This window comes from Onychostoma macrolepis, chromosome 12 (genome assembly GCF_012432095.1).
Source record: "Onychostoma macrolepis isolate SWU-2019 chromosome 12, ASM1243209v1, whole genome shotgun sequence".
Classification (NCBI taxonomy): domain Eukaryota; kingdom Metazoa; phylum Chordata; class Actinopteri; order Cypriniformes; family Cyprinidae; genus Onychostoma; species Onychostoma macrolepis.
In genome coordinates this window covers 15,227,366-15,249,798 of record NC_081166.1, presented here as the reverse complement: position 1 = coordinate 15,249,798, position 22,433 = coordinate 15,227,366, and the positions used below count along the sequence as shown (strand labels likewise).

The following is a 22,433-nucleotide window of genomic DNA, read 5'->3' as shown; positions in this document are numbered from 1 at the left end:
GAATATTTTTGTGCACACACACACACACACACACACACACAAAAAAGATTTTAATCAACAATGCTTCATTTCTGCATATGTGGTCTTCTGTTCGAAAAACAGCAGCAGCACGCGCATGCGTTGTGGTATTTCTTTCTCTTTTTTTTTTTTTTCTTTTCTTTAATCAAAAATATCTTGTTTTGTGTTTTGAAGATGAACAAAGGTCTTAAGGGTTTGTAACAACATGAGGGTGAGTAGCTAGATAATTTTCATTTTTGGCTGAACTATCCCTTTAAAGCTCATACTTAATTTTCTCAAATGTCAAAGTTTTGCAGAAGTGTCTTGTAGCACAATGTCGTATTGAAATGAATGGGTGAACTGCACGTTGTTGCTCACTTCAATTTGGTATCACATGACTTGTGATTCAACGGGCTGTGTGTTTAGGATGAACTTCTGTTTTACAGTCTGTCAAACGTATAGGAAGAGTGTGTTTTCCGTAAGTACGCCCCTTAATTTGGTATGTTTAGTTATAAAAATTTCCCATTTTGAATTTCTAAATGAAGATGTACAGTTTGTGTATTTCTTCATATAGATGTGCCTCTTGTTCCAAGGTACTTGAGCCAGTGTTACAGACATGTTATGCCTCAGGTTCTTGTTTTTAATGAACCACTGAAACCACAATCCAGCCCTGGATTTCCTGTGCTCTTTTGAATATCCGAGCAAACGCAGTCAGTCAGCCATTAAGTATGCATGCCTAGCTGCATTTATAAGTTAACATAACTTTTAGCTATAACTATGGCTTATCTATTACATTCATTTGTTTTGTTTTCGTGGGCAAGCCCTGACATTATTTTGAATGCTTTGTGACTGACTGGGTGTGACTCTTGTATGTGTTACAAGAGAAACCCTTCTGGCTAAATGTGATTTTTAGATATTTTCATCTCCTTCGATCAACACAGTCCTGCAGTCAAATTCAGTCAAATCAGGTCATGCTTTTTGTTGAACTATTAACAAATCCGAGAATGTCACTCTCTGTGCCTTTGCCTTTTTTCCTCATTTTTTGGCATCTGTTTGTTTAGGCAGGGGTGTATTCAAGAGGGCTGGGCCAGAAGTGAGGCAGGAAGTGATTTTGTACATTTTCTCTCCTCTACAAATTCTCTTCCTTCCTTTCTCAAAATTCTACACGGTTCTCCAACTTCAACAGCAGCAAGGTAAGCACTGTAATTCTGCTCAGAAACTCACAAATTATACATGCATAACCCTCAAAACCAGGCTGTGCCAAAACTGTTCTGCCAAATTCATTTTAGAGCAAAGGAACTTAAAGCAGAGAGAACTTTAAGCAAGAGAGACACTCCCAAAGCTCCACACCTTAGTCCTTAGGCTCACATCTAGCTTATTTCTAAAAGTAAATGTGCACTCAAGGGGTTAGATTTGAAAACATGTTTGCTGCTCATTAACACCAAGTTAGTCAAATCTTTTGCACATCTTGACCTTGACTTGAATTTTTAAAATAGCATCTAAAATGAAATACACTTATAGAAATAGTTTGTCTTTTCTTGTACACTAAACATACTCCATTGAGTGGCTGTTATTTGATTACACTTTGTTTGCAGTTCTTTCTAAGAAATCATTTAAATTTGATTTGATCATGATTTTTATGGCTCCACCTTTGTCTCTTGCAATTCATCTGTTCATGATCTATTTGCATGTCTTTGGGTAAAGAAAGATATAGGTTATATAGCAGATTATTTATCAGTTTGCCTTATCAACCTCTCTATCTGTTTTTCATCTCACCCTTCTTATTGCACTGCTTTATCTTCATTTGTTTTTTTTTTATTATGTAATAATGCTGTGATAATTTAAATATGATACACTGACCGATCATTTGCATTTGTTTTGTAACTTAAATGCCACCAGGCATATTTTTATTAAGATTATTGTTAAAATTTCAGCTAATTAGCTGGGTGAGCCACAAAAAAATGTTGTTAAAATTAATAAATCATAACTCAAAATAAAATTATAAATTAATAACTGTCTTGACTTGGTAATAGTTTTGCATATGGTTCTACTACTGATTCATAATTTCTGGAAACCATCATTTGTGGTCTACATTAACTGGTCATTTGCATATGTTTTGTAATTTATGAGTCAGTAGGCCAAGCTCCTATTAGCCTACAGTTTATCAAAAATCATTACAGAGATTTTAATTCAAAGAAAAGTATAGAATTTCAGCTAATCAATATGACGAGCCACAAAAAAATGGTGTCAAAACTAATAAATCATAATTAAAAAATAAATTATAAATGAATAACTATCTTGACTTGGTAATAGTTTTGTGTATGGTTCTACCACTGGTTCAGAGCTTCTGAAATTTCCAACTTTTTGTCTTAGAAACAAAAGCCATGTTTTACCGTGTTTCCTCCATCAACTCCCTCTGATGAGTGGAGGAAAGATGGATGGTGCCTTGCAGTAATTATCACGCTAGTGTTTAGCGTTTGTCAGGCAACCCGACTCTCCTCGCTGTGGGGCGTCCTCGGCAGGGCCGCTCGGATTATTCCCCCGTGTCCAGTTACTGGACACATATAAGCTAACCAGGCCAGGTAAACTCACAACCACACACTGGAACAGGCAGAATGGAGCCGGACTCAGAAAGCATGCCGGAGCAGGCTGAAGGAGTTTTACAGTTAAGTGGACAAGTGTGTTTCTTAGTTTCGAGTGCGCTCTTTACTTATCAAGGGAGACTATGAGCTTCTTTTGCCATCGCTGTCTTCACATTATGCGCATGGGCCCTCATTCCACTATCCTGCGCTGTACCTGTATGTTTGTCATATTTCATGCTGTTCTGTAGCAGATAGCATACTACTGTTTTCAGTGCAGTCCCAATATTGGTGATCACTGTTAAAAATCTAAAATGGATTTTTTTTTAATCTATGTATACACAACTTAATACATAGAGAAAACTACAACTTAGTAAACCATTTATAGGCTGATTTAAACTCGAAGTGTAACACTGAAGCTTGATACATCACGCCTAGCTCACAATAGTGACACTCAGTCAACCAATGGCATGGCAGGGGGGGCAGCATTGTTTGTTGACCAATGGGAAAACGGGAGGAGTGTGTAGGAAACATGTTTGAAAACAATGTCTGAATACGCATACCTCTCTACTATAGTAAATGAAAAGCAGTGTTAAATTAGTATGCCCAAATTAGGCCAAAAAGGCCAAAGTGCGCATGTAATGGACAACTTTGCACTGGCAACATGGTGAATGTAATACGTCTGGATTGCATTCACACACACATACTTTGTATAACATTTTTTAAAAGTCACAATGTAATTACACCTAAATCGTAGTACATACTCTGAAGCTGCGTCCGAATTTGCATACTGTCTGAATAGGTACTACATTTGTAAAGAACTTCACGATTGTTAAAAAGTATGTTCTATGAATGTGTGTTGTATGAATGAAATCCAGACGTACTACATCCATCATGTTGTCATTGCCATGTTACGTATGGGTGTCAGTTGCGGTGCTTCACTGCTATTCACAAATCTTCTACTGTGGCCTCATGGGATTGTAAAGTCTCCATTTGATACCATCTTATTTTTCCTGTAAGAGTGGGTGTGGCCACAGCTATTTTTAGCTGTACAAAACAGCTCAATTTGCTGCTTGTATAGCAAATTGGTGTGTCTTACCATGCTATTTTAATGTATTATCTTAATTATGAACACACTGGTTTGTAGTGCAAACAATTTTACTGTTTACTACTACACATTGTTATACTTCTCGTTATTTCCCTATAGTGGCTAATCAACCGGAAGTCTCGCCCATAGGCTTACTTTCGTATTGAAGAATGGCCCTGTCCAAAATGGCGTACTTCATGTGCACTTACAGCCTTGAGGGCTTACAATGGCCGCTGTCCATTAAATCAATTAGACCGTAGGTTGTCCCATTCGTTATTTTAACTTTTAGAAGCGTCGCTACTTCTACCCGACAGTCAAAGAGGCATTACATCACAAGTGTGGACTCAGAGGAAACCGCAAGGGTTTAGGGTGCGATATGGGTCAGGGCCGTACACTTCAGAAATCTCGCCGGAAGTAGTAAATCATCGAGGTACTTTTCACCTGCTGTTTTATGAATTCTATGAATTTAGACATACTAATCTTTTCATGTGCCATTTTTCGTATACTTATTAATGGAAATATTCGGACAGGGAGACAGTATGTGATTTTTCACAGAACTTTACTTTTGAAATTCCACTTGATGGTGCTAGTGCAGAAATTACACACGTCACTGTTAATGAATGTTTAATTTTCCTATTTTATATCACATAGTATTTTAATTTATATTTTTTCTAGAGGTTATGATTTGAGTCAATTACACTGATTCTAATACTAATAACCACGGAAAGGGATCATTAGGTCCATGTCTGTAATTGAATGGGTGTTTCAAATCAGACAGTAAAGCGGATCAGGCCCTAGCCATTCCCAATTATTATTTTTGGAGATTTTGTGTGCGTGCGTCAGCTTGCCTGTTCTTCGCCCTTTGGTTTTGCGTGACTCACTATAGTTGTGTGTCAAGAAAAATTGTTTTTTTTTACCACTTTGAGACACTTTCACATCTGCTTAGGCTACATGAGAAGCCAGAATTAATTCCTGTTTTACACCTTGCTGTACTGTGCGGGTGGGGTGTTAAAGCGCTCAATGAGGTGGAGCTGTTTGATCAGTGTGATCAAGACAACATGTCATTGTTTGTTCATGACATGGAGGGCACATATAACTTCTGTCTAATCAGATTAATAGCTAAATGTATGGCTCTCAAATGAGCAGGTTAATATGTGCTCTACCACACTTTATCATGTGATCATTTTGAAAAGGTTTGGATGACGTTTTATGACGCTTCTTTTTTCTCTTTACAACATCTATCTTTAGAAAGGACAATTGCTAACTGACTAGTGGATTTAAATATAGCATATCTTGTAAATTCTTGAAACTGATCATAAAATTTATATCATAAAGTGATGAACTAGGAGAAGCCAATGCTGAATCATAACATTTATGAGGTGGTAGTTCTCTGCTAGTGCTTCCTTGTAGATTATGAGACGCCATGCCTGAATGGCGAGTAAACAGAAAATGTTGCACCGAATGAACAGATAAAAAGGGAGGAGTTGCATCTTTTAATTCTGTCAGCTATTTGTGTTCACAACAGTGACTGTGAGAATATTTTTGGCATTGTGAAACTGGTTTTCTCTATGGCGTGTCTTGGAGTGACATAAGATAACATGGGTCTCTGAGGCCTCTTCTTTACACGAGTGAAGTAATGCAGCTCTGTTCTAAAGCTCCTCTCAGTGTCACACCATCACAAGAGGAGCCTAATTAGGCTGATTGATTTGTTTGTACCATGCCAATTTATTTGCAAAGCCAGTATTTATGTTGTAAATCCACATGCCTGTCAAAGATGATATGCTATCTAATATCACCAATGATTGATTTAGTTTGGTTTCCGTTCTAATTAAAATGTTTGATTAATATTGATAAGTGAGCAATGACACAGAATTAAGCCATTTTTATTGGCTTAAGCAGCTTAACAACAAAAAATGGAATAATGCCAAGGAAGGAAATTAAGAAATCTTAGGAGGAACCAAACTCCGCTGTGGATGCCTTCATCCTCATGCTGGTACATCCTTATTGTCTTGAGTGTTTCTTTGGCAGCAGTATGCTGGAATCTATGTTTGAATCTATGTTAATGTTTTCATGCGTGCTGCCATTACACTGCGGTGTCTAAACAAACAGATTTCCTGAATCCAGATCATGTGTTTTGGCAGTCAAGTTACTGACAGGTCAAAGAACCAATCAGATAACAACAGTCTTTAACTGATAGCTCTGTTGGCAAATACAGTGGAGTAGCCATCGGGCCATCGGGCCAGAAGCCTAATAACTAGTCATTTAATATATATATACAGGTGCTGGTCATATAATTAGAATATCATCAAAAAGTTGATTTATTTCACTAATTCCATTCAAAAAGTGAAACTTGTATATTATATTCATTCATTACACACAGACTGATATATTTCAAATGTTTATTTCTTTTAATTTTGATGATTAGAGCTTACAGCTCATGAAAGTCAAAAATCAGTATCTTAGAATATTTACATTTGAGTTTGAATAAATGACCATCCCTACAGTATAAATTCTGGGTATCTCTTGTTCTTTGAAACCACAATAATGGAGAAGACTGCTGACTTGGCAATGATCCAGAAGACGAACATTGACACCCTCCACAAAGAGGGTAAGTCACAGAAGGTCATTACTGAAAGGTGTGGCTGTTTACAGAGTGCTGTATCAAAGCATATTAAATGCAAAGTTGACTGGAAGGAAGAATTTGGGTAGGAAAAGGTGCACAAGCAACAGGGATGACCGCAAGCTTGAGAATACAGTCAAGCAAAGCCGATTCAAACACTTGGGAGGGCTTCACAAGGAGAGAACTGAAGCTGGAGTCAGTGCATCAAGAGTCACCACGCTCAGGCGTCTTCAGGAAAAGGGCTACCAAGCCACTTCTGAACCAGAGACAACGTCAGAAGCATCTTACCTGGGCTGTGGAGAAAAGAACTGGACTGTTGCTCAGTGGTCCAAAGTCCTCTTTTCAGATGAAAGTAAATTTTACATTTCATTTGGAAATCAAGGTCCCAGAGTCTGGAGGAAGAGTGGAGAGGCACAGAATCCATGTTGCTTGAAGTCCAGTGTGAAGTTTCCACAGTCAGTGATGATTTGGGCTGCCATGTCATCTGCTGGTGTTGGTCCACTGTGTTTTCTGAAGTCCACAGTCAACGCAGCCATCTACCAGGAAATTTTAGAGCACTTCATGCTTCCTTCTGTTGACGAGCTTTATGGAGATGCTGATTTCATTTTCCAGCAGGACTTGGCACCTGCCCACACTGCCAAAGGTACCAAAAGCTGGTTCAATGACCATGGTGTTACTGTGCTTGATTGGCCAGCAAACTCGCCTGACCTGAACCCCATAGAAAGTCTATGGGGTATTGTCAAGAGGAAGATGAGAGACACCAGACCCAACAATGCAGAAGATCTGAAGGCCGCTATCAGAGCAACCTGGGCTCTCATAACACCTGAGCAGTGCCACAGACTGATCGACTCCATGCCACGCCACATTGCTGCAGTAATTCAGGCAAAAGGAGCCCCAACTAAGTATTGAGTGCTGTACATGCTCATACTTTTCATGTTCATACTTTTCAGTTGGCCAAGATTTCTAAAAATCCTTTCTTTGTATTGGTCTTAAGTAATATTCTAATATTTTGAGATACTGATTTTTGACTTTCATGAGCTGTAAGCTCTAATCATCAAAATTAAAAGAAATAAACATTTGAAATATATCAGTCTGTGTGTAATGAATGAATATAATATACAAGTTTCACTTTTTGAATGGAATTAGTGAAATAAATCAACTTTTTGATGATATTCTAATTATATGACCAGCACCTGTATATATACCGTATTGCAGAGGTGGGGGCAAGTCACACATGTTCAAGTCTCAAGCAAGTCTCAAGTCACAGTACAAACAAATCAAGCAAGTCAAGTCAAGTCTGTGGCTCACCTCAAGTCACAGTATCAAGTCAAGTCACAGTATCAAACAGGAACAAATATATTTTTGCCACAGGACCTTATTCATTTTTCCTCATAAATTAACTTTTTTAATTATACATTTTAAATAATAATGTTTTAAATATAACATTTTGAAAATAGGCAAAATACTACTTTGTATACTGATAAGTCTGTAATTGAGAAAATATTGATAAAAATACAAGATAAAAATATGTCTCTCATATTTATGTTATATTGAGTTTGACCATCCTAGGAGATGATTTTGCACTAAATATCTCCAGTGAAGCCTGGGATTCAGTCTCGGAGCACGCTAAAGAATTTCAGTGTGTAACAAAACATGCTATTCAATTTAAAATAATATGTTGACTACAAATCACCCCTTATATCAGAAATAAAATGGACCCAAATTTTTCATCGGATATAGACACCCAAACGTTCTTGAAAACTATTGTCATCATGGCTCAAAACAAGAAACGTATTACTGTTAATGTTTATGTATCTTCCCTGTAACTTATCGATTTCTTTGATTTTATCTTAATAAGAACTAAATTGACAGCTGTGCATTTAAGGTCTGCCTAAGCTTTTTGTTTTGTTTCGTTTTTGTTTTCTGTTTGTTCTGTTGGGGAAAAAATAATTAAAAAATTGAATATAGAAATATGAAATGAAATGATAGGCTCATTTACATTAATGCCACCAGTAAGTGGTGGCAAATCACTGCTTTATCACAGAAGCGTTCATTGAACTGATTCATTCAAAATTGATTCGTTCATGAACAAGCAAGAATGGGCCACTGAATCACTCAACCGATTCGTTCAAATCCCTGGATTCGTTCAGTATTCAGTGTGTTGCTTAGAGACGCGCGTAACTCTAGCTGTGGGCTCAACGAAACTGTTGGCAGCCGCGCTGAAAATATTACTATATCGTTATAAATATAAAAACTCATACTAAGGCCATTTTGACAACATGTCTTGGATTTTGGGTTCAAGAGAAATATCACTAATCGAAAACACTGTGGTTTCCGGGGTACAATTCCATATATTGATTTACAAAGAGGGATACTTGACACTAAAGCACTGTTTTGAGAGGTGAAACGCCAGCGAAATTAAAATTTGACGTCGTTAATTACAAACACGAGATTAATAATTTATAATCACTTTAATTTAATGACAGACCTAAGCTGAATTTAAGACCAATGCTGTTTTCAACTAACGAACAAGCTTGCATACATTTCCTTTATGAAGTGGTGACGTCCTGGCTTTGCAAATGCATATAGTTTGGAAGAGTGTTAATCCAAACATCGCGAGATTCTCTTGCTCTGTGTATTTGGCGCGCTGTGTTCCTGCGCTCGTGCAGTATCATGAACTGCTCAGACTCGGATCTCTTCTGCCGCTGGTTCAGCGGCTTGCGTTTTGTTTACCAAATTATGTCGCACTCGCAATGATTTATAATAATAATTAGTTGTTATAAAGTCAAGTCCTGCCGAGTCATGAAGGTCAAGTCAAGTCTCAAGTCACTGGATCTCAAGTCCAAGTCAAGTCAAGTCATTTTCTTTATTTAGTCAAGCAAGTCACAAGTCCTTAAATTTGCGACTCGAGTCAAGTCATGTGACTCGAGTCCCCCACCTCTGCCGTATTGTCCCGAATATAAGACGACCCCCCTTTTTCCAGATGTACCTGTTGGAAAAAGGCTTTTTGAAAACCAAATCTTGTTTTTTTTTCTCTCTCTCTCTGTAAAACACATTTATTCTTAATTTATTTTCATATTGCATATTTTTCCAATTCTAATTTTTGTTTTGAAAGTATGGTAAATACTGGTAAAATGTACCAACAATGACATGAATTTTGATATACCATTGAAATAACAGGTAGCCCATCTGAATTATATAACAATTAGGCTATCCAACTCATAGTAGCCTACCAAAATGTTATTATCAGTAGACGTGAAATCTTATTGTAGTCTTCAAATCTGGGTACTGTCTTATGTTTTAAAATCACTTACAGAGGAAGTTTGGTCCCATCAGGCTAACATGACAGTCACGATCATGCTGCTGTAAGCTTTTCTTTTTCATTTGTTTTCATTCGCGATCTTTACAACACACATTACATTACATATTTGATGGCACACTGGTTTTATGCGTTTTTGGCGCCACCTATTGTTGTGGGTGTATTATTGACATGTCAAAGTCTAGACCCTGAATATAAGACGAACGCGTTTTTCAGATGTATTTCAAGGAAAAACAAAGTCTTATATTCGGTCAATACGGTATATATATATATATACATATATATATATATATACTGTATATATATATGTATATATATAAGACAGTAATACTATAACGCCCGTTTCACACCGCAAGCGTGAGCGGCGCGTGAGCAGCGCGTATTTTTTTCGGCGCCCATGTTAACAAATGAGTGCATTCACACCGGGAGCAGGAGCAGCGCGTGAGCGTCAAGCAGGAGCGTCGCGTGAGCAGCGCTGCAGCGATGGTTTCGGCGCCGAGTCTATTTTTGCTGCGCCGCTCACGCTCAACTAAAGTGACAGCACTTTTGATGGACAAAATAAATATTTCACACAAAACCTGCCAAAAATGCACAGAATAAGCATGTCTAGTGTGTTTTAAGACGAATTGGAGTATGTCAGGAAAGAAAATGAACAATTAAAAATGTGTAGAATATTTACCCATTTTAACTTGTTTTTAATTTTTAATTGCCATAAGCAAATTATAACTTAAAGCATTTTATCAAACTCACAACGAACAATTCATCTTGCTCAGGATCTTAAGTTACAATGCAGTATATACAGTAGGCCTACATAATAAATTCATTATTCATTCATTATTGACAGCTTCTATAAGAAATGGAGATATGGGTAAAAGTATATATTATTAAAAAATAATAATAAAAAAAAAAACAGTATAAACAGCACTTTCTATATTTGAGTATGACTGAAACAACATGATAGGAGATGTTTTTGTTGTTGACCATTTACACGCTAATCCCCAAGACTTCAAAACTTTCAAGTTTATAACTGACCAACTTCTAAAAACAAATTTATAGTTGTCTTTGTAAAGAAATATGTCGCTTTGGAGCCGCTGCTGTGACGCTGAACAAACGCTTCCAGTGTGAATACTCTGGCGAGTCTGCAGCTGCAGTGACGCGGTAGTTACGCTGACGTGATGCTGCCGCGAAGCTCACGCTTGCGGTGTGAAACCGGCGTCAGACGTTGAAAAACAAACTGGTGTACATTAATGTGTGAAAAGAAGCATTTCCTGTTTTTTTTTTTTTTTGTCTTTTTAAATTATACACACTATTTACATACACTACCATCTAAGTTTGGAGTGATTGAGATTTATTTTTTTTTTTAGACAAATTAATATTGTTATTCAAATTGATACATTAAAGTGCTACATTGTTACAAAACAATTATACAAAATAAATGCTGTTATTTATTTTGAACTTTATAGTAATCAAAATCAAACCGCAGACTGTTCTCAACATTGATAATAATAATGTTTCTTGAACAACAAATCAGCATATTAGAATTTCTGAAGGATCATGTGACACTGAGTAACGGCTGCTAAAAATTCAGCTTTGCCAGCATAAATGGCTTTTCAAAATAAATTAAAATAGAAAACAATTATTTTAAATAATATTTTCAACCAATATTACTGTTTTTACTGTATTTTATTTTATTTTTTATCAAATGAATGAAGCTGTTGTGCACATAATAGACTTCATAAGTTCTTACTAAATTTATTTATTTATTTTTACTGAATTGGTTTAAAAAAGAACAAATAATCATTTTATTTCTAAGATGAGGCCTGAAAGCTACTCATGTATCATTATATGGCTAGTTTTATGCTATTCCGATGTCTATATCCTTCAAGATGACCAGTGTTTCCTAACCTTTTTAATTTGCAAGTCTTCCTTATTTAACACTCCTGAATCAACTCATCCACTCATTAGGGTGCTCATCACTGGAGTACTCTAGGAGCAGAGCTGGGAAACACAGGCAATTGTTTCAGCTTTCAAAACATATTTCAAGGGGGAACAATAAATCTTTTTATTAATTTACTGAAATTAGATTTTTTTGCCAACTGAAGTTTTCTTTGGGAGTTTATTTATCTGTTATATTCTTTTTTTGATCCTCCCTTTCTCACCGCTTTTCTGTTTCCCTGCAGAATGCTCCCATTCCAGGCCGCTCCAGGACAGTTTGGGGATGAGGTCAGACAGCCGGGACTGAGATGTTGGCGAGTGGAGAAGATGAAGGCTGTTCCTCTGGCCCAAGCTGAGGTGGGGGCTTTCTTCAACGGTGACTCCTACCTTGTGCTGGATAACCGGGGTGACCAGGGAGCAGACCTCCACATGTGGATCGGTGAGATAATAGCGGCTGATTTTCTCTGTTGGTTCATTTTGTCACTTCCTGAGCTGTCTGAAAGACACAAGATAGACTCTTTCAGTATGTAGGGCAACGTTGTTTCATACTTTTAATAATAATGTCTTGTGGCTAGTAGAGTTCTGTAACTAAATCTGATTTTATTTTTTGATGATGATAATGATGGTTTTAAAGGTAGGCTACACATAAGCACCTCAACATTTATAATTTATTTCACATGTGTGTGTGTGTGTGTGTATATATATATATTTTTTTGTTACTTTTGACAGACATGGTCACTATGAACTATTGTTTTAAGACCAGGTTGTTATGAATGTTATTTTATTGGGAAAAAAGATGCACACAGATTCTTTAAAATCTTTTATGTTCTATAGAACAAAATTCCACCTGGTTTTGGAATGACATGAGGATGATTAATGATGAGAGAATTTACATTTTTATAGAAATGTCTATATTTATTATTCAGTGTTGGACATTTCAACAATACAAACAACAAGATTACTCAAACACTAATACCAGTGTGTCATAATTGTGCTTAGCATTTAAATAATGTAAAATACACCACAAGTTAAAAGAAAGAAATGACCTATAAGAGTCAGGGTCAGTCAAAATCATTCTCATCATGTGGCGGGGTATGGGGTCTGAAAGACAATAGAGAGAGACAATAGCCTGCTGAGTTAAATGATACGCTTGATCAGACAGTCGAGTGGGCCTGACCCAGTCTGAGTGAGCACACAGAAAGATGGGATAGAACAGCTGATGCACATGAGAGAGGGATGAAGAGGGAAGAGTCCCAAGGGAAAAGGCATGGGCGGGTGTTTTCATAGCTCATTAATGTTTCAGCAGGCCCATGACAGGACTTTACTTAGGTCTATTGTCTTATGGTGTATCCGGGGCTTTAGATAACACTAAGCTGGTTGTCAGCATGATGAGCCATCTTCTCCCATGCATTCTTGTTAGCCAAGCCTCATCCATAAACACCCCCATCTCTTCATTACTCAGAATACCTGGTCTCAGTTCCTAACCCCACCATAACATTCATTCATGAACCTTCTACACGTACCACCATATTCTAAACATCTACAGACCTCTTGAAGTAGTGTACATAGCACCATGAGTTAATTTTTGGCTCCGCCACAAACCAGGGGTGCTTAAAGGGATAGTTCATCCAAAAATGAACTCACCATGGAGTTGTTCCAAACTTGTACAAGTTTTTCTTTTAAGCACAAAAGCAGATATTCTGAAGAAAGTTGGTTACCAAACAGTTGACTATAGCCATTGACTTCCATAGTATGGAAAAATACATTACACCTACATTCTTCAAAGTGTCTTTTGTGCTTAACAGAAGAAACTTGGAACAACTTGAGGGCGTAGATGACAGAATTTTCATTTTTGTGTGAACTATTTAAGGTAAAAAAAATAAAATAAATAAAAAATCTTAATTATTCTAGTTGAGATCACAGTTGTTTTAGCTGCTGTGTAAAGTTTGGAAACGTCACAAATTTGTTACGGTGTGTCGTAGGAAGGCAGATGATGACAAAAGGTGCAGTTCCAAATCTCTTAGTTTAATCATAAACATAGGTAGAATGGTGAAGGCACACACGACTTAATAATGTAGAACGGACAAAGGCTAAGGGAGAACTGAGGGTTTAAGAAGGGGAGCAAACGAAGGAACTGACGAGTTAATCATACACAGGTGAACAAAATGACAATCAGGAAACTAAGGAAAACTAGGTCACAGGGGAACAGGCCAACTGAAAACACAATGAAAACTAGGACAAAAACCAAACATAACTCTAACATTACTCCCCTCCCGGAAGGCGCGTCCCGCTCCATAACAGTTCCACCGAGGATGGAGGGTGGGCTCCCTGGAGACTGGTGCAGAGCAGGAACAGGGTGGAGACAAGGGAGGCCTCTAGGGCAGGTCAGGGAGCCAAGGAGGCACCGGCAATTCAGGGACCCATAGAGGTGCCGGCCATTCAGAAGGCCATGGAGAATGGGCCTTCGTGGCCTTGTTCAGGTTACCCGGCTCGGCCACGGGCATATGACAATGGTAATTTCCTTGGGGGGAATTTGGGGCCTACAGGCCAGGATGGGTTCTGGAGGAGTGGACACAGGAAGGCGCACTGGAGGAGACGAAGAAGAGCTGGACAGGAACAGCGGAGACGAAAGAGACTCAGGAGATGAAGGAGGGCTGGATGAGACCAGCGGAGACGAAGGAGGGCTGGACTCGGGAACTGTGGCCCTCCCTGGGCCACACATGGGAACAGCAGCCCTCTCTGGGTTTGACGTGGGAACAGGAGCCCTCTCTGGGGTTGACTCGGGATCTGAGGCTCTCCCTGGGCAAGACGTGGGAACAGCAACCCTTTCCGGGCTGGACTCTGGAACAGAAGCCCTCACTGGGCTGGACTCGGGAACAGCGGCCCACTCTCGACTCTGGTCAGGGGCTGGAGCCATCTCTCAACTCTGGTCAGGGGCTGGAGCCATCTCTCAACTCTGGTCAGGGGCTGGAGCCAACAATCTTTTCCTCCTCATTCTCCTCTTTTGGGCTGAGGTTAAGGAGATTGCTGCTGTCTTTATAGGGCTGGGGAGTGAACTGGCCATCGGGCTTGACAGTGGAGCGGCAGCTGTATCTGGGCTGAGGACTGAAGAGGAACTCAAGAGAACTCGGGGAAGCGCACGTGGAACAGAGGGATCCGGGCTCTTTGGAACGGTATGTGGAGGGTGCTGGTAGATGGTGAGCTGAAGCACTCACCTGCTTTCAAATGGGAACAGGACTACTATCCTCCACATCAACAAGGAACTCAGAGCCATTTAAATCGAGGACGTAATTAAACTCTGCTACAGGTTTATAGCAATCGTCAGAAGACAGAAATCGAAACAAATTATCATTGTCAAGTCCCATCCAGAAGCAATCATTACGCATATGATCGTTCCAGCTCACCAGATGGAAAACTCTCAGAAACTCCTCCACATATCACTCCAAAGGCCGTCCATCCGGATGCTGGATGCACAGGAGAATATCCTCAGCCCAGTTCATTCTTTGTGGGTGCGGCGAAAAACGCGGGCGACAACCAATCACTGTGAAAAGAGGAAGATGAAACACAAACAGGGTGTAAACATTGTTTTTAGAGGAGTGCTCTGCCCTAAATTTGACACGCCAAAGCAGTGGCTTTGTAGCGTTGCCAGCAGCACTGAGCGCAGATTTGATGCTGTAGTGGAAACACACCGCAAGGAAAACTAGGTCACAGGGGAACAGGCCAACTGAAAACAAGGCAAGGCAAGTTTATGTATATAGCACATTTCATACACGGTGGTAATTCAAAGTGCTTTACATAAAAGGAAGTGAAATAGTCATTAAAAAATAATAATCACAACAATAAAAGCAAGGAATTAAAAAATGATATAAAAATTGATTTAAAATGAATTTAAAACAGTTAAGAGTAGAAAATGATTATACATTAAATACAGTGCAATTAATTCAGACGTAGCACAGTGCTCATTCAATAAATGCACAGCTAAACAGATAAGTTTTGAGTCTGGATTTAAATGCGGATAATGATTTAGCACATCTGATCTCATCTGGAAGCTGGTTCCAACTGCGGGCGACATAATAGCTAAAAGCAGACTCCCCTTGTTTTGTGTGAACCCTTGGTATTTCTAACTGACTCGATCATAATGATCTGAGTGGTCTGTTAGGTTTATATTCAGTGAGCATATCTCCAATGTATTTAGGTCCTAGGCCATTGAGTGATTTATAAATGAGTAAAAGTACTATAAAATCAATCCTAAATGTAACTGGAAGCCAGTGTAAGGACCTGAGGACTGGTGTGATATGCTCAGATTTTCTGGTTCTAGTCAGAATCCTGGCAGCAGCGTTCTGGATGAGCTGCATCTAATGGTCTTCTTGGGAAGGCCGGTGAGGAGACCATTACAATAATCCATCCTGCTGGTGATAAAGGCATGAACAAGTTTCTCTAAGTCTTGACTGGAAACAAAACATCTAATTTTTGTAATGTTTTTGAGATGATAGTATGCTGATTTAGTTACTGCTCTGATATGACTACTAAAACTAAGGTCTGTCTCCAGAATCACCCCAAAATTTTTGACTTGAGTTTTAGTTGTTTGACCCCTAGAGTCAAGATATGCATTCACCTTGAGAACTTCATCTTTGTTTCCAAATGCAATGACTCCAGTTTTCTCCTTGTTTAACTGAAGAAAGTTCTGGCACATCGAACTGTTAATTTCATCAGTGCATTGGCAGAGGGAGTCAATGGGGCTATAGTCATTTGGAGATAAGGCTAGGTAGTTCTGGGTATCATCAGCATAGCTGTGATAGGCAATTTGGTTCTTTCTCATTATTTGACTTAGTGGGAGCATATACAGGCTAAACAAGAGTGGTGCAAGAATTGAACCTTGTGGGACTCTGCATATCATGGATGTCCACTTAGACTTATGCTCTCCTATACTCACATAATAACCTCTCCCTTCTAAGTATGACATGAACCATTTGAGTACCATCCCAGAAAGCCTGACCCAGTTTTCCAGACTCTCTAGAAGTATGTTATGATTGACAGTGTCAAACGCAGCACTAAGATCTAGTAGTACCAGCACTGATATTTTGCCAGAATCAGAATTACAGCGAATATCGTTCATTATCTTAATGAGTGCTGTACTGTGCTGTGATGCGCTTGGAAACCAGATTGAAAATTGTCCAGGTATGCATTTGAGTTTAAGTAGTTGTTTGAAAACTGAAACAAAAACCAAACATAACATTTATTAAATAAAAAATAATAATAAACCTTTTTCAACAGCATATTTCCTTGAATCTAAAGTATAATTCACAGGAAAAACAAATACAAACAATGTTTATAAAAATATAAAATAAAATAATTATATAGTCACAATTCATCTTTTGAAACATCATGCTTTTATTGAACAGTTTTAAGTCTTTTAAAAGCCTACTTGAAATTATAACTCAACAGAAAAAAAAAAATGTAAAAGCTTAAAAATAATTGTATATGTGCATTCAAATGGATAATATAAAAAATGAGATCAAAATATCTTTTATGTTGTAAGGCACTTTCGTAACTTACTGAAAACTACTAAATATTTAGGAAGGGGCAAAACCTCACCAGTGTGAAGGAGAGGGCGATGCTTGGTTTAACACAAGACAAAACAAGAGCATCACCGTGAAACAGAATGCAGCACAATAATCATTCTATATCGATTATCTTTTCATCATAATCGTTGAAAGCCAAATTCACGATTGAAAATAAAGTTTGGTTAAACACCCAGTCAGTCCTACCACAAAGTGCTTTTCATTTAGTTCAACCAGCGTCTGGTTTATCAGACCAAAAAACTGTTGCTCAAAGTCTATTGTGCAGATAGAGGAAGTGGTTGTGTTGGTGGCATCTCACAAAGGGCAGAATTGTGCAAAACTGTGCTAGTATTAACATGCACAGCATTTCCAGGGGCAACCATGCTGACAGAATGATTTAGCTGTTATGCCTAATTGCCTTAACTTATCTGTTTTCGCTGACTTTTTATTGCCATGTAAAAGAGGAAGTTTGAAAAATGAATTATGTGAATTCCATATTATGTTGAAAATACTCAATATTTATTCACGTTCAGTCTTCTTCTTTCTCCTTTTTAGGAGAGAAATCGTCTCGCGATGAGCAGGTAGCTTGTGCCATGTTGGCTACACAGCTGGATAACTTCCTGGGTGGAGATCCGGTCCAGCACAGGCAAGTTCAAGGCTACGAGTCCCCAGAGTTCATGAACCTCTTCCCCCGAGGTGTCAGCTATAAGGTGAGATGTGAGATCATGTGAACACACACAACCACACAGGAAAAATGGTATAAAGCTGCCAATGGGGTGGTACATATTACTGTCTTAAATGTAAACCTAAAGTGTACATAATACGTACCATTTAAAAGGCTACCACCCCAATGACAGTCTCTAAAAGTGCACATGTATACAAACAGACTTGATATAAAAATAAACTGATCGTTACAGTTATACTGTATGCGTAATTAAATCAAAGAGCACTTTTCTTTGCATAGTCACGCTCTTTTGTTTCTGCAGGAGGGAGGTGTGGAGTCTGGCTTCAGAAAATCACAGTCTGGATCTGGACCCGTTCAGAGGTTATACCAAATCAAAGGGAAGCGTAACATCAGAGCCAAAGAAGTGGATTTGACCTGGCAGAGCTTTAACAAAGGAGACTGCTTTATACTTGACCTGGGCGAGGTGTGTGTATTTGTGTCTATTGTCTGTTGATTATATGTCTCTGTATGGACAGTTTGATTCAAAAATGTTGGGGTCAGTAAGATTTTTTTAAAAAGAAATTCTTACTTTTATTCAGCAAGAATGCATTAAACTGATCAAAAGTGACAGTAAAGACATTTATAATACTACGAAATGTTTATATTTTAAATAAATACTGATCTTTTGAATTCATCAGTGTCATAAAAAAATGAGTAGTGTTTTCAACACTGATGATGATAATTAGTTAGGCATATTAAAATGATTTCTGAAGTAATATTTTACAATCTTAATGTTTTTACTATATTTTGGATCAAATAAGAACGTATTTGGATGCTGGAACCACACAAAAATGCTTTACATTGTACAACAAAATGTCAAACCATGTAGCTTTTTTTTTTAAACGAACATCTAAATGTTTTTATTCTGCAGACGATTGTGTCATGGATAGGATCTCAGGCAAACATCTTTGAGAAGCAGAAGGTGAGAGAGATCGCCACTCTGATCAGAGACACAGATAGACACGGCAAAGCCCAGATCACTAACATCAATGAGGGAGAGGAGACCCAGGAAATGCTAAAGGTAACAACATGCCAAAACACCTATTGTTGAACTCTGCCCTTCATTGATTCTTTAGCTTTACACTTCTCTAGAATCCTAGTTCAATCCCTGGTTCATAAGTCTGACATCTCCTGTCACAGTTTCCTTGTCTATAAATTCCCTCAGTGCCTATAAGGAAACAACAAATGGTGCTAAAATATTAAAGTACATTTGGTACACTAACAAAAAAGTCGCATTTCTAACCTCTATCACCATACCAAAATCTCAGTCCAGACAGTGTTTCATCTTTTCTGAATCATTAAAATATTGGTGGCTGGTGACTGTGGAGCTTTTAAAATCTCAGCTTAAAAGTGTACTATAAATATATAACGCTCATAAAGGCTGTTGAAATGAAGATTTAGACCCGGAAGCAGTGTCATTAGAAAGTTAAGGTTTTTTTTGTTTGTTTTTTTGCTGTCAAATTTTAAGCAAAAATCCTCTTTTTCTTCTGTTACAATAAAAAGGTACTTGGTCCAATGCCAGAGCTGAAAGAAAGCACTCCAGAGGAGGACAGCCAAGCAGATGCATCCAATTCTGCCTCCCTCTATAAGGTACCACAACTAGCCATGTATATATTAATCTAAATTGTGGAGGATTACATGCGTATTTTGATGTTAGGTATCTCACCCTTACCTATTATGCACATCCATTTATCCGATCCAAAATTCCTAAAAAGTCTTACATACCTTGTCATTTTATTTCATGTGCATCCAATATGAAAAATGGTCAATCCTTCATAGGTTTCAGATGCAACAGGGTCAATGAAGTTGACCAAGGTGTCTGAGAAAAGTCCATTTGCCAAGGACTTGCTGGTACGTGATGACTGCTTTATTCTGGACAATGGGGCCAATGGAAAAATCTTTGTTTGGAAAGGTAAGAAAAATTTTGTGTGTGTGTCATAATAACTTAGAATGCAGCTAAAAAAGTTTAGTTTGGCCTGTATGTGTATCTTTTAGTACCTTTTATTCAGCAAGGATGCGTTCAATTGATTAAAAGTGACACAGTAAAGACTTCTCAATGCTGTTCATTGTTACAAAATAAATGCTATTCTTTTGAACTTTATCAAAGAATCCCCCACAAATGTATCACAGTTTAAAAAAAAACAACTAGATAAATAAAATAAAAAATAAGCAGCACAGCTGTTTTCAACGTTGATAATACTACTAATGATAATATTACTATGTTTCTTGAGCATCAAATCAGAATATTAGAATGATTTCTGAAGAATCGTGTGACACTGAAGACTAAAGTAATGGCTGCTGAAAATTTAGCTTTGCAATCACATAAATTGCATTTTAAAATATATTACAATTTATATTTTATATAAGGCTCTTGGTGACCATAAGAGCCTTCTTTCAAAAAAAAACCCCCAAAAAACAACAATTTACCAATCCTAAACTTTGGAATGTAGTGATTCTTGGAAATATTTAATTGAAAATAAGTTGTTGTTAAAACTTTTTTTTTCTTCTTTCATTGTCAGGAAGTGGAGCCAATGCAGAAGAGAAGAGGGCTGCTCTGAAAATGGCAGATGACTTCATTCAGCAAATGAATTACCCCAAGATGAAAACACAGGTCAGCTAATGTTGTTGTGTTTGGCTTAGTTTAGCTGTTCAAACAAACGGATTTTTAGTTCTGTTTGGCAAGTTATATGCACATGCATATTCTATGTTCATTGTCATTGTTCAGTCTTTTGAGGCATTATGCAAAAGAACTAAAAATCTAAAAAACATGACCCCTCACCCATAAATCTGTAATCTAGAAATGATTTTTGTTTTACAGGTGGAGATTTTACCACAGGGCAGAGAGACTGTTATGTTCAAACAGTTCTTCCAAAACTGGAATTAAACCGCATTTCACTGCATGATCGGAGAATAAACTGCACTCAACCAGCTGTCAAAAGACTGTAACTTACTTCAATAATGCTACATTATAAACAAATGTACAGTTTTATTAAATAAGATCAGCTTTTATTCATGGAGGGTTGCAGTAATAATGCATATGAGTGAGAGAGGCTTTAATATTTGTCTGTTACCATATTTTTATGATTTTAAAAGGTTTATATTGATAAATACAAATTTTGAAGAACTTGTAATTATTTCCCCCTACCTTTATTTAGAAATTAAAACTATGTTGCAACCTTGATAACCACAAAACCCTGAGTAGATACCACTTCTGCTTAAAAACAGAATAATGCTACTAACAATTTTTCAAGCCGATGGCACAAATTCACAGACTGCTTTTTTCTTTATTTCTTCTTTTTTTTTTACTCATTTTGTGTATGTAATTGGAGCATGGCAATAAAAAAGCATATGCAAAAACTGCAGAGAGTTCTGGTATTATTTTTCAGACGTGCAGTCTTGCTAATGCCCTGGAATTTCCCTTTAGACAGGTAAGATAAGCTGACACGGAAGTTAACGGCAGTTAAGGTGTGCAGTCTATCAGAGCATGTTACCATTTCATATGAGCTGATGTTACGAGAATTCTGAGCTTACCAACTTCAGGTTTATTTAATTATAAACTTAAATACACGTGTAGCTTGCTCTGTTGAGGTCTTTTTTATTATGATTTTTATGTGTGAACTATAAAGCTTTATTTTTTTTATTGCTGTTTTGCTTCATAAATCTGAACTTTGGATAGATGGAGGAATAACATTTATTTCGTGGCTTCAGAAAATGTTCATCTACTTTTCTCATTAATCAATGTTAGTGTGTAATACTGTTATGGTGTGATATTATTCAGATTGTGATAAGCAGGGTGGGAATATTTCTGAATTTAAGAATTCCCCCCCAGGGCTTGCAAAATAGATGTCCTGTTGCTATTGTGTTTTCCAGTCAGCCTACTAAAATGCATCACCACCATCATTCAACTATCTTGAATAGTGATATAAAATTCCTTCCTTGATTCACATTGTTCACTTGCTACTAGGGGTAAACTGGATTGTAGTTGATCATTTGCATGTTTTTAGTCTTGCCAATTTAAACATTCAAGCATTTTAAACCGTTCAAGCGCATGAAGAGACGAAAGTGCCATTCGGATGCACGCATTTTATCACTGAGGTGCCATGTAAATTTATTTTTACAGCTGTCCACATGCTAAAAAAGTACCTTTTTTTTTTTTTTTTTTAAGGATTAAAAATTTAATGAATTAAAAGATGGAAAATGCCCATTACCATCTCATCCTTATGTCATTCGAGGGTGTTAAAATCAACATGATCTCACAGAATTCCTTGTAATGTTCACGGACTTAATTAACCTCCGAATCTGTGGTGGCATCACGGAATCGCCGAAAATTCCGTGATGGGCTCACAGAAAAAATTCCGTGATGGGCTCACAGAAAAAATTCCGTGATGGGCTCACAGAAGTGATACCAATGTAAGTCAGTGACAGGCATCAGCCGTGCTCCACGCACGGAAACCCTTAGCATCAATGTGCCGACGCGATACTGCAAAATTTATTGTCATTATTATTGTTCAGAACTGGGTAGGTTTAGGGTAGGGGTGGGGTCAGGTACTCCAGTGAAAGTATAACTGCATCGGAGTCACTCTTTTTACGTTGAACCAGTGAATCCGTGCA

The 22,433-nt window shown here is 37.7% G+C and overlaps 1 protein-coding gene across 2 annotated transcripts; it reads left to right on the top strand.

Annotated features, from left to right (window-relative positions):
- The first annotated feature begins 346 nt into the window (after nt 1-346).
- On the top strand, nt 347-21,180 carry capgb (capping protein (actin filament), gelsolin-like b). Of its 2 annotated transcripts, XM_058794555.1 has the most exons (10): nt 347-475; nt 1,059-1,190; nt 11,783-11,976; nt 17,654-17,808; nt 18,085-18,246; nt 18,694-18,843; nt 19,326-19,412; nt 19,602-19,734; nt 20,342-20,433; nt 20,641-21,180. In XM_058794555.1, the coding sequence occupies exons 3-10, from the start codon at nt 11,784-11,786 to the stop codon at nt 20,704-20,706; spliced, it is 1,038 nt and encodes a 345-aa protein (XP_058650538.1). In that variant the 5' UTR covers nt 347-475; nt 1,059-1,190; nt 11,783; the 3' UTR covers nt 20,707-21,180. The 2 variants fall into 2 exon arrangements, with proteins under 2 accessions (XP_058650538.1, XP_058650539.1); XM_058794556.1 differs by lacking the exon at nt 347-475 and having other exon boundaries at nt 1,046-1,190.
- Nucleotides 21,181-22,433: the final 1,253 nt, after the last annotated feature.